The sequence below is a fragment of the Staurois parvus genome, unplaced genomic scaffold (genome assembly GCF_062004578.1).
Source record: "Staurois parvus isolate SC_StPar_1 unplaced genomic scaffold, SC_StPar_1.0 ptg000114l, whole genome shotgun sequence".
Lineage (NCBI taxonomy): Eukaryota > Metazoa > Chordata > Amphibia > Anura > Ranidae > Staurois > Staurois parvus.
In genome coordinates, this window is record NW_028317910.1 from 7,484,052 (window position 1) to 7,497,208 (window position 13,157).

The 13,157-nt window shown below is 41.0% G+C and overlaps 1 protein-coding gene across 6 annotated transcripts in view; it reads left to right on the forward strand.

Moving 5' to 3' along the window:
• The window catches only part of CACNA1C (calcium voltage-gated channel subunit alpha1 C), a 481,720-nt gene that overhangs the window by 305,111 nt on the left and 163,452 nt on the right, over window positions 1-13,157 (forward strand). For all 6 annotated transcript variants that reach the window (XM_089671829.1, XM_089671831.1, XM_089671828.1 and 3 more), the window contains exons 7-10: window positions 670-866; window positions 1,437-1,540; window positions 9,365-9,537; window positions 11,551-11,641. In XM_089671829.1, the coding sequence (XP_089527955.1) occupies window positions 670-866; window positions 1,437-1,540; window positions 9,365-9,537; window positions 11,551-11,641 (565 nt within the window). The remainder of the gene's footprint in view (window positions 1-669; window positions 867-1,436; window positions 1,541-9,364; window positions 9,538-11,550; window positions 11,642-13,157) is intronic.

The window sequence follows — 13,157 nt, forward strand, 5'->3', positions numbered from 1 at the left end:
CATTTTGGCTTGTCTCCCAGTAGCCACAAGAGGAACACAGAGTTAGAGAGCTCAAGAGAGCTGCCTTCTCAAACATGGCTAATGTAGCCAATCATTAGAGGTGTTTGAATATTTCTGAACACCATCTCTACTAAATCTGTTTTACAGAGATGGTGACACAGTTCTGTATTCCCTTCATTGTTGACCTCAGCTGTTAAAACCCATGTTGCATCCAAAGCTCCCATCAATAATAAATAAATAAATCAGGCTTGCTGAGACTTTGTTGATTCTAAGTATTTTAAATTACTATTATTATTATACAGGATTTATATAGTGCCAACAGTTTGCTCAGCGTGCTTTATAAAATAAAGGGAGACAATACAGCAACAATGCAGTTCAATGCAAGAGGGTTAGGAGGGCCCTGCAGTTCAAAACAAGAGGGTTAGGAGGGCCCTGCTCCTTGGAGCTTACAATCTAAGAGATAGGGTACTATGGTGTGCACTCATCCATGAGGTCTTGAACTCTAATGTCCAGGAGATACATTAGGACCTGTATGGTTCACTAGGGTTCTTCGTGAATATTACATTTTATTTTGAAACAACTTCATGCGACTGGGAAATGGCACAGTTACATTCACCGCATCACACTCTTGCTTATTGCCACACTTATTGTTGGCTTCTCTCCCTTTAGATGTCCCTGCAGAAGAGGAGCCCTCGCCCTGTGCCCTCCCTAGCAATAATGGACGCCACTGTCCCAATGGGACCCTCTGTGATTCCGGTTGGGACGGGCCCAAGCATGGAATCACCAATTTCGATAACTTTGCATTTGCCATGCTCACTGTCTTCCAATGCATCACCATGGAGGGCTGGACAGATGTACTCTACTGGGTGAGTGAATGACTGTGCTGGAAAGAGCCAAAATAGCGCTAAGAAAAACAACTCTGCTTGCACAATCTGTTTGCAAAATTGTATTTATATCTCGTGAAAATTCAGTATTTTCAAAGCTGAACTTTAGGCAAAGAGCTAAATATAAAGATGAAATACATATAAACTGTTTTATCTGCCAGAGTAGTTTTATTTCTGTCTATCCTGTCCTGAAATTTACACAACTCTGCCATACAGCACAGCCCTCTAACACTTACTGGTCTTTTCTTTCCCAAAGCCTGTAAATGGACATGAAAGGAGACACAGCAGATCGTTAAGCTTACCTCTTTGTTACTCTGCTTGTTCCTTCTATCAGCATGTTTCTTGCAGTGCAGTACAACTAAGTGGCACCTTGTACTGTGCCCCCCTCCTTTAAGTCAGGGGAGCTGCAGGATTTACACTTGTTATTGCTGAGAAAAACTGCTCACAAAAAAACTAACTGGGTTACTCACATAAAGATATACACAAGCTCTGAGCAAAAGCCTGACAACGTTTTTGTCTTTTGTTTAATCCACTCTCTGGGATTGTGTTTAGATGCAGAATGCCATGGGATATGAACTGCCCTGCGTGTACTTTGTCAGCCTCGTCATCTTTGGGTCGTTTTTCGTTCTGAATCTGGTTCTTGGTGTTCTGAGCGGGTAAGAAGCAGTGTTTTCCTTTTTTGTGAATGTATTTTTTTGTTTTGCTTTTTCATTTGTTGGAATTTTGTTGAATTGTCACTTAAAAGAAATATTAGAGATATAAATAACAAATCTTTTTTTATCTTCTTTATCAGCTTTGTTTATGTTTTTTTCTCTTACTTTCTTGTCTCCATGCTTTCCAGTCATGTCTCTCTATTCTCCTGCAGATATTATCTGCATTGTTGTGGAGGATGACACAAAGCTGCTCTGCAGATGCAATAGAATCCAGCTGAGCAGAGCAGAGAAATAAATATGAACAATTTGTCTATACATGTTGTAAGCTTGGTCGGTGTTCATTCTGCTGGTTCATGGCCACAAAGATCCTTGAAGCAGTTTGGCTCACTGCAGTTCCTAGTAAAATGAAAAGGTCAAAGGGTTAAAGTTTACAGCAAAAGTGGTAGTTATTGGATCATCAGGCAATTTTGTTGAGCATACTGATGTAGAAGTAAACCAAAACACTAAAATCTCATATAAACTTAATTAATGCTGAAGTTTAGTCTGTTTGTTTTTTCTTCCCCTCTTGTCAATTTGCTAATCAACGTTTTAAATAAAAACATTCTGTTTTCTTTACATACCTTATTTTAGACCCAGAGACATTATCATTGGGTCTCTGTACTTCTCTATGCAATGCAGGTAGAGTTATGCAAATAACAAAATAGGTGGGAGTCAATCGGGGCAAGTGAGTGTTCCTAGGCATACTGCATTTGCATACAGGTAAGCCCACATCCATAAGTGAAGAAACTGAAATCTTATAAATGAAAGGGGTGGTCCAGAGACCGTGAGGCTGGAAAGGATAGAGCTCGATGATGTTGGAGGTCCTCCAGCAAGAAAATGAGGCTGGCTCTGCAGCTTCTAATTCACATGGTGAGAAGCTCACAGTGTGCAGTGAAATCGGAGTAATCAATTTTGGTACAGAAACAGAGCCTGTACAACTGTCAAGACTAAAGGGAAGGCTGGAATTCAGCTGTGAATGATCCTAGGCTTTGCCATCGCTTACTCTTTCTCTGTGAAAGTGGCGATTTTCCTTGTTTGCGCTCTATTTCTCTCCAGTCCCGGCCGGAGCCCTCGTCACGCACTCTTGCCATTTTAGCAGACTGCAAATTACAGGCTCGATGACGGAGACGCAAGCACTTGAAATCTTGAGCTTTATTCATGATCACCGTAAACAGCTGCCGCCAAGAGCCGCAACTCCTTTATCTCCCGGCAGATACAATTGCAGGCTTTTCATCTCGCAAATAATACCTTGAATAAAAATGTTTATTGCTGATAATGCTGCGCACAGCATGTTGCTCGCCCGCTCAAGTGACAACACGGGAAGCGGGGAAGATTGCCTGATAACCTGACGCTTTCATTTCGTAACATTGAGTGAAAGAAAGGGAAAGGAAAGAGGATGTTGGGCAGGCAGCTCACAATCTGCTCTATGGTTTGAAGGCATTCTGAGTTAAAGATGGTTCTTTGTGTTACTGTGTCTAGCACTGTAGGCAAAGTTTTCTGTACTGTTCATATTCCCCTTGTGTACCAGTTTAGGGAAAAACCCAGGGCTGTGTCTGCTTCCTCCACTCATTCCAGTACTGGCTGGCTTCAAAGTAAACTGATAATCATTAGTGTAAATCTGTAGTAAACACTTTTTTTATTTACAAATAAAGTAGGGAGGGTTAAAACCCATGTCAGTTTATTTTTTGCTTGTGTCAGGTTTTCCCTTCATTTCCTGCCCTGAGGACACAATAGGAAATGATAAAAAAAATCTCTCCAAAGTGAGCCAAATCCTTTCCTAATTGTCACCAAGGTTTCCCCATTGAAAAATGCATTTTTACTGCCCGTTTCTCTGAAATTTCCAACTGTCCTCAGATCCCGTCTATCCTCTATCTACACTTCCTCTGTTGGTGGGTTGATAGCCTTGAATGGCTGATGACACCAAATCCTATCCCTTCACTCCTCGTGCATCACTAATTCACTAACTTACATATCAGTATGCATGTGATAGCACATCCGCAAAGTCAACCGTTCAAAAACTAGCTCATAATATTTTACTTCCATAACATTTCTAAAATCCCCCTCTTTATTAACCAATGACACCATAACGCTATTCTCTGACTTGTTATCTCTTGCTTTCAGTATTGCAGCTCCCTCCTCATAGGCCTATCTTTGTGCAAGCTATCTCTCCTTCAGTCTATCATGATTGCTGATGCCAGATGCTTTTACCTTACCAACTACTCAGGGTCTGCCACCCCTATTTGCCTATCCCTTCACTGGCTTCCACTTGCCCAGCAATTAAATTTCAGCATACTAAAAACAACATCCATAACTGTGCCAAGAATCACATTACAACCTCATTTCAAAATATCACCCAAACTGTTCTCTGTGCTCCTCTGAAGACCTCCTGCTGTCTAGCTCCCCCATCACTTCCTCCAATGCTTTTCTCAAGGACTTCTCCAGAGCCTCTGTTATCCATCTGGAAATCCCTACCCCAATCTGTCTGGCTATCCCCCATTCTGTCCTCCTTTAGGGGATCCTTAAAAACCTATTTTTTCAGAGAAGCCTATCCTGCCTCCACCTACTAACTGAACTTTCTCCATCAACTCATCCTTGCGCAGTTATTACATTTTTGTATTACTTGGCCTACCCTTTAATATTGTAAGCTTTCATGAGCAGGGCCCTTCTAACCCTCTTGTCTAGAATTGTATTGTAACTGTGCTTTCTCCCTTAATATTGTAAACACTATGCACGCTGTTGATGATATGCCAATTCTGTATAATAATTGTCCTGTTACTTTATATGCCCATGGAAACTGTCCCTGAGACAAAGAGGAATGGTATATCTATTTATGAAGGGCACAGACCGTAATAACACCCTACCTGAATCTAGAATTGAAGTGCCACACAATAATATTCAACTTCAGATACAAAATTATTCTAATAGACTTTTTGGGGTTTATTTACTAAAGCTGGAGAGTCCAAAATCAGACTCCCTTCTGCATAGAAACCAATCAGCTTCTAACCTCAGCTTGTTCAATGAAGCTTTGGCAATGAAACCTGGAAGCTGATTGGTTTCTATGCAGAAGGGAGTCTGATTTTGGACTCTCCAGCTTGAGTAAATAAACCCCTTTATGTCCAGTGAATTTAGGAAGCTCAACCTCTGCCCTTGTTATCAAGGCGTGAAAAAAGAGAAATAATGTATGTGGGCTCAAAAAGCAATGAATAAGTTGGGTGGTGTGACAGTATGTGAGTTTGCACAGCATCCTTCAGCAGCTGGTTCTTGTTTTGTATTGTATTATTTCTTCAAGTTCTCATGAAGCAGGCAGAGTTAGAGTACCTAAAACACATCTGTTAAACAGTAGCTTTGACTGTAAATTGTCCGCAACTTGAATCTGGACTTGACTGTGACTGTAAATTCTTCAGTGTATAGACGTTGCTAACCCAATATTGAAATTCTCCATATTTACATCAACACCATACTATTCAATGAAATATACAGTATATAAAATAACCGCAGGGTTTCAGTGTTATTAACCCAGTTTTCCAAGCAATAACACCTTAACAGGGGTTCCAACTTTTTCTCATTTCATCCAAAAGTAGTTTCAGCTGTAGATACATTTTATTAAGGTGGTACACTGATTTATTTTACTGATCCTCTATAAGCAATCCTAAACAAGTGCATATACTGAGGGCGCTTTCACACCTGTGCTCGGTAGTGGTTGATGCATGTCACTGCATGTGTTTTATATGTGTGTGTATGGGCATTTTAGTACTGGTTTAAAGGAGGAGCATGGGAAAAAAACAAACGCACATACTCATCTTCATGATGCAACATCAGTATGATGTTGCAGGTGTCCCGCATCGGCTATAACACTGAGAACTGAGTGATCACATAGCCACTGATCACTCAGTTCTCTGTCTGCTCGGAGTGGAGAGTAGTGACTGTCACTGGAGTGTAGTGCTGGAGAGGGGACAGGAGATGTTGACTCCGGCTCTTAGAGGTGCACAGAGAGGCATCCAGGTGGATCCAAACAATATTGTCGGGATCCTTACAAACCTGGAGCGACTCTGCCATATTAGCTGATAGCAGTCAATAATCCGCTATTAGCAGACTCTGGGTCAGAGGAGACATTAAAGCATAAGTTCACCTTTTGTAACATGTTACACTCATATTCAAGGTGTAACATGTTACGATCAGACCGGCCCCTGATCCCCGCTTTGACAGCTATTGGGGGATCTTCTCCCCCCTCGCTAGCTGTCAAATTTTTTTAAAAAATGTAGCCGTGTGGGGCTCACTTATTCACAGTCATCTGTGAATGAGAGATTACAAATCCTGACAGTCTTAGTGGCTGTCAGCTTGTAGTCCTCAATGAACTAACACGGTGCTGCTGTGAAGCGCCGTGGTAGTTCATTCATTCTTCCTGTCAGTATATCTGCTTGTACATTCCGTATGAGCAAGCAGATATACTGACAGATCTGCAGGAGACCTGCATGGCACCAGCGATCTGCTGATTGCTGGTGCAATGGTGTACAGGCTCCTGCAGACAAAAATGATAAATGCACAATTTGTTACCTGCAAAAAATGTGCATTTATTATTTTTTTCTAAAAGGTGAACTTATCCTTTAAGAATCCACTTCAAATGGCCAGGTTTTCCACGAATTGAAAGAAGCCAAACCACATAAAACAGTTGTGTTGCTGTGTTTGATAACAGTTTCTATCTCTGGGGTTCTGTATATTTTGTTGTAACAAGATGCAGTTTGCATTGGCCTGGCATCCAAAATGCATATAAACTCAAAGCAAACCCAATGCTTTTTTTTTTATTGCAACACTGGAATTGAGCATTCAGTCATGTGATCTCTGCTGATAGATCAGTTAATCTGAACTGTGACTGTTTCAGCAGAGATCACGTGTCTAAGGCTGGCCATACATTATACAATTATCTGCAGATTTTCTGCCCAATTTCCTTTAGATTTACCTTCAACTATGTAGTGCAAGGGCCTGCCTAATTGGATACAACTGAAAGTGTTGTTTAGGTTTGTCCTCCTATTATATGGTTTTTGGTAAATCTAAACCAAAAATCTGCAGATAATTGTATAATGTATGGCCAGCCAAAGTCTTCACTGCTTGTTAAGGAAGTTTGACCATCATAGTTATAATCCCAACTGAACTTTGCAAATAACTTCAGCCACTGATATCTCAGGATCTTATGATCAATGTGACATACTTTTTTTACTGATTCTAGCTTTAAGTCTGCTTTAAATTTCTTTCATTGACCTTGTTTAGTAGAGAGGACTTGGCTCATCCTGTTGTCCTCCTCTGACCTCCAGCTCTCCATGAAAGGGTCTTGTGACTCCTCCTGGCAGGTCTCATGAGCAAAGAGCAGTCCCATGCCTGCAGCATCTTCATCTGAAGGACCGTGAGATGAACGTGACATTCCCTCTAAGGCCAAAAACATAACACCCAGCCTCACACAGTCCGGGTATTGATATTCTGCTCGGGAATCTGTTCCCATTTACTCTCACCAACCTTTATCTTGCTCTTCTTTTGCTTTGATCACAATTTGACATTTCCAAACCACAAACTGAGCTGCTTGTTGAAACAGAGGCTGATTTCTCTGAGATCACACGGGATTATTGAAGAAAGATTCCCTTAACTCTGTTAGGAATGTGAAAAAAGTTTTGAAAACATCAGAGAATTTTTTTTTCAGGAAAGCCAATTAAAACGTTGGTCATTTCTTGAAGGAAAGTGGACCTCTTGTTGTTCAAATACATTGAAACAAAATTACATAGAGTGATATGGGGGTTGGTTAGCTCAAGGGTGGTGAGCGGTTTTAAAGTGAGTCCACGTCAGTCCGATATGTGTTTAAGGGCACAGCAGCTCACTTTTATTAATTTTAAACAAAAAGCAAAGTTCATAAAGATAAATGGATTGCAGACGCAGGGGATCTTCTCCAGCAAATACAAATAATGAAAATGCCGAGCCACCTGGCTTTCCTGTTCCTTTCATGTCAGCAGCACCGCTGCTCAATCTGGTCTACCAGACCATGGGCTCCTCAGGCTCACTCAGCCTATACTTGCAGCCACTAACTGCATGGCCTAATTTCTGGCCTCTGGATAGGGTTTTCCCAGCACCCCAGGCTCTCCCACTTCACAGGAACACAAGACTCCCTCCTGCCCCCCTTTGTGGACTCATTAGTCAACTCAGCTTTCTCAGTTTCTCTCGGGACCTGCATAGCTGTCTTGACTTTCCCAGTCCTATGACCCCACATAGGGTCTCATCTACCAAGCAAGTCACTAAATTCACACAATGACTCTCTCTTCAAATGGCAGCAATTGCACTGAGTAATGGTGGCCATACACTAGACGAAAATTGTTTGGATAGATGGTTAATTTGTTCGTCCAGTTACTGGGCATTAATAGAAAATAGGTTTTGACATTTTTTGAGCCAAAAAATGAAGAAAAACCTTGGAAAACTTCTGTCGAATGGATGATAAATTGAAAGGTTAATATGTTTCTAGCCCAGTAAAAATCATACTGTTCGAACTGCGCATATGTGACAAAACAAACAAAAACCTTATTCATTTATGTCCATTGTCTGATTTATTGTTTGAAATTCGGTCATTACATCACAGCAATATCATTTGCTTTCATAATCAAGTGTTTGTTATTTGTAAACGAGTTTGAAAGATTTTTCAACTAGTGTATGGCCAGCATTACTCTCAGCCCTTGCTCATAATGAACCTACACAGCTGCAGGTGTCGTGCAGAATCCAGACACAGGATTGAAGGTTCTATCCCACCCAAGATTTTTAAGAACCTACAAACCCCAGGCCCCGGGATTACAAAACCCAGAGAAAGATTAAAGTGTTACTAACCCACAACAGTAAAATCAGTCTGTATAGGCAGTAAAGCATGCTTGTTATACTCACTGTGGAACCTAAGGGGCTAATCCTCCGAATTGAGTAAAAAGGCTGTTTGCTCCTGTCTTATCTGATCCTTCCCTTCTTTTGCTGTCCCCAATTCATCTGCCATAGTACAGAGAAACAATGGCAAGCCTGTAGATGCTCTGTTTGGTGTGTATTGCTGGAGAGGGTGCATGTGATTGGCCTAGGTCCAGACAAAGGGTTAGGGGTTATGTGTCTCATGGGATAGTTAGAGGAGAATGAAAACTCCTCCTACAAGCTTTAACCAGTACTCGGCTGGACACTGATAAAAGGCACAAGACTGCTATATACTGCTGATAAGAAAAAGTATTTAGCAGTTTATATTTACTAAAATAATTGCATTTCCATGTTCTGTGTACTGTGGAAGACCAGATATAGTGAATGCAGGATCCTGGGTTTAGTAACATTTTAAAGCCCAACTTTCTTCGTTCACAATGCACATCTTGGAGCTTTACATTAAGTCTTGATGTGAATCCTGTGTCATTTCTACCTGTATTCATATAGTGTAGGGACTTGCACTTTCACAGTAGTTACATTTGGTAAATGGAATATCTATGCTGCTGAATTGCTGATGCATTGCTTTGGCCAATCACAATACACTGTCAGGGCGCAGTGCATTGTGGGTTGCGGCGGGCGAATAGCCTGCCGAACGTCCTTACCACTCCTGGGTTCGTCAAACACACGGACGGCTGATGTTCGAATCGAACATCAAGTCCAACTCTAATGGAGAGACATTCTTTGACAATAAAACACTAGAGACAGTGGGAATGCAACATGTGTTGTATACTTTACTAAGTCCCTCTCCTTTGGCTTCATCTGACCCTTCTTTCTGTTCCTGTGGTTGACCTGTCCCTGTCTCACCAGAGAGTTTTCGAAGGAGCGAGAGAAGGCCAAGGCCCGGGGTGACTTCCAGAAGTTGAGAGAGAAGCAGCAGCTGGAGGAGGACTTGAAAGGGTATCTAGACTGGATCACACAGGCCGAGGACATCGATCCTGAGAATGAAGACGAGGATATAGATGAAGACAAGCCACGGAACAGTGAGTCTTTCTTTCAGTACCTCTGGTGGCACTTTGATTAATATGCATAGAAAATACGAGTAGTAACAGAGGGCACTTTGCATGTGTTCCAATGAACACCAGCACCGTGTGAGGGTAAATTTGTATTTTCTGCTGTCGTTAGATCGACTTTTTGTCTAATAGGCTTTTTTGAAAAATTTTCTTGATCAGCCTGCTGCAGTGCAGATCAAGATCAGTGCAGAGAGACCCACTGTCAGAATACCAAGTCCCAGTTGGGAGGATTCCTCTATCCACCTCACTTGTGTTGGTGCTGGCTGATCGAAAAACAAAATGAGTAATCTATGGCCAGCTTTACCCCTGGTTTCTTGTCACTGCTGCCAGCTCCAGGATAAATCTCTTCCACTTTCCCATCCTCCAGGTGGTAGAGGAGGGTACAGAGGGTCACAGAGGGATAGGCTGTTGCTGCTGTCAGTCAAACTGCTAGAAGGAAGGAGGAAAGGGAGCAGAAGCCTGACTTGGCAGGAGTTGTGTGTGTGTGTCTGTGGACGCACAGAGCTCTGTTTGCGAGTCCATGTGCACTAGTGCAGCTGGCTAAGAAGACACCCGTAAACAGGCAGAGGGAGTCAGCGACTTGGGGACCCGGAGTCCGAGAATAAAACAAGCAGTTTTAATAAGGAAGATGTACAATGTATGTGAGTGTTGACCTCCTTTAAAAAATAAAAGTTTAAAATCTCTTTAAAGTGCATATACATCTTATTTGCTCCCTTTTGGACTGTTAAATATACCATTATACTTTTTTCTACTGAGCTCTTGTACACTGTGGTGCTATCAGCCCTGCCCTGTTCTCTTCTGTGGACTAGAGAACACATCGCCCCATGTTACAGTGGAAAGGGGGAGGGTTTCTGTAGTCCTGTCCTAGGGTAAAACCACTGCTCTTCCATATTTACAATACAGTGAGTGTTATCAGCCTAGGACAGGAAATATGTTACTGTCAGGATCTCCAAGTAAAAATAAAGGGAACAAAGAAAATGAATGCAGCCACCGCATGTACTGTATAGACTGGTAAACCACAATATATTACATTTTTGCTGTTGGGTTAAGGTACACTTTAATTAAAATGTGTATCTTGATACGCCTCCTTTAAGGACTTATCAGACCAGCTACAAATGATTCAGCCAGCATGCGGTGACTGCCGGCATTTGTCCCGCATCCCTCCGCATTTGTGTCATCGCTGTGATTTATAGCCTGACCTCTCCCTCCATTGACACAAAACGGGCGACCTGCTTGACTCTGTGATCTAAACATATCTCACCCCTAATGAACTGAGACATTTGTCTGGGGAAGGAGGGCAGAAACAAGTTGAGTGCCGCATGCGAATTCTCTCAGGCCCTGTCTCCCGTCCTTTATTGGCATCCGCTAGAGCGTAAAATAATTCTCCGCTAAATTTAACAAGATTATATGGAAAAGTCAGCACTGGAAGGCATTCTACATGGGGTTGTCTGAACGCTGGGACAGTGAAACACAGACTGCTCATCTGCTGCCAGACAGAGGGGTTGTGCTTATCCAAGTGTCTGAAGTGAATACTGTCTGTGGTGTCTAGAGTAATGAGCCCCATTACAGCTTCAAAAGGCTGTATAGTCTTGAAAAGGATATTCTGGTTAGCATAGGTTTTACTTCAGACATAATACTGAATTATATAACAAATGTAAAACGAAAAGCCTCATCTGTCTTATAATTTTATATATGGGGCATGAGGAGACCAGCCTGTGTATTTAAAGGAGAACTCCTCTAAGCACTGTTTACGTCTACACTAACAACATGTCCTAATCCCAAAATCATTTTGTAGAAACAATAACCTTTTCTGTGAAAAATGCTGACTGTGTGTAGGATTAGTCTAATATATATAAATCGCTATATGTTCTCTGTAAAGAGAACAGAGATGCTGAGGATGCCAAAACGTATCTCTTTGAATGGTACAGCTTAATAAGGAGAAAGGGTGGATATACAGATGTTGATTATTATCTCTTCTTTCAGTGAGTATGCCGACCAGCGAGACAGAGTCTGTGAACACTGACAATGTAGGCAGTGGTGATGTGGACGAGGAAGGCTGTGGAGTTCGGTTGGCGTGAGTATTATGTATACTTTTAAATGTGTATTTGCAAATAGCTTTCTGTACAAATGTGACTAACTTAATGCTAATAACATTTTTACCAATAGTTAGATTCTTATTGCCTTTTGCACTGTTTGCTCTTCACGGATGCACGTTGCCTTTTTATATGGGAACGCACAGTGCATATGTGTGTGCATGGCTTAACCTACCTCTGTGTAAGGCTTTTGTAATGTTCAGTCTATAAATGTGAATTAAAAGCTGTGGGACTGTCACTACATTACTGTAATGTTGGAAAAAATGCAGCACTGTACTGGAGGAGAGAGGGCAGGAAGGCCTTTATTTTGGTTAATTTATGATTAAAATTAAAGGACATTTAAGGTGGATGATAATAAGCCCCACCCTCTATACTAGATAAATGTGTGTATAGCCAAAACAATTTTTTATTTTGTTTTGAATAGAACAGAAAAGTATTACAGCCCCTGTCAACACATTATTTGCTCTCCATGTCCCATTGTGAAGATTTCTCTGCAGTTCTTTACTGAGAGTCATGTGATGGGAAGTGATGGGAAGACCCCCCTTAACCACTTGATCTCCGAAAGGTTTTATCCCCTTCATGGCCAGGGCATTTTTTTTGCAATTCAGCACTGTGCTACTTTTAAGAAGAAAAGAAAAACAAGAAACGCACTGCGCTATTTTAACTGGCAATTACTCTGCATGCAATATTGTACCCAATTGAGATTTTTATCATTCTTTTTCCACACAAATAGAGCTTTCATATATGGTATTTGATCACCACTGGATTTTTTATTTTGTATTATATAAATGAAACAAATACAGAAAATTGTGAAAAAAAACATGTTTTTCATAGTTTCTGTTTTTAAATTTTGCAAATAATCTTTCTTCATAAATTTAGGCCAAAATGTATTTTACCACATTTGTTTGGTAAAATAACACAAATCAGTGTATATTATTTAGTCTGTGTGAAAGTTGTAGAGTGTACAAACTATGGTATATACTGTATATTTGAAATTTGATCAATCCTGATGTACTGACAGCCTATCTCATTTCTTGAGGCCCTTAAAATGCCAGGACAGTACAAATATCCCCCAAATTACCCCTTTTTGGAAAGTAGACAGACCATGGTATTGAGTAAGAGACATGGTGAATTTTTTGAAGTTGTCATTTTTTTGTCACCTTTTTTTGGAAAATGAAAAAATTAAATTAAATTTGGGGTTTTTTTCACAATCTTTTTTTTACATACTGTCACCAGTGCAGTTCAACGTCATCATATGACTCTGTCTACAATTTATTCTACTCTCTCAATATTTATTTTTCTAGACACCCATTCACCTGCAGAGTGCAGAAAGTGTAAGTGATGAGGGATAAAGAGTCGGAGTGAAAGAACACATCCCCAGCATTTAGATGAGAATGTTCCTCCCTGCTTGCCACTGGATGGTGTAGATTTTTGCTATGATGTGATGAGATAGTCAGTTGCTTGATCACTGTTCCTAAAGCAGGTATGACAATGTAA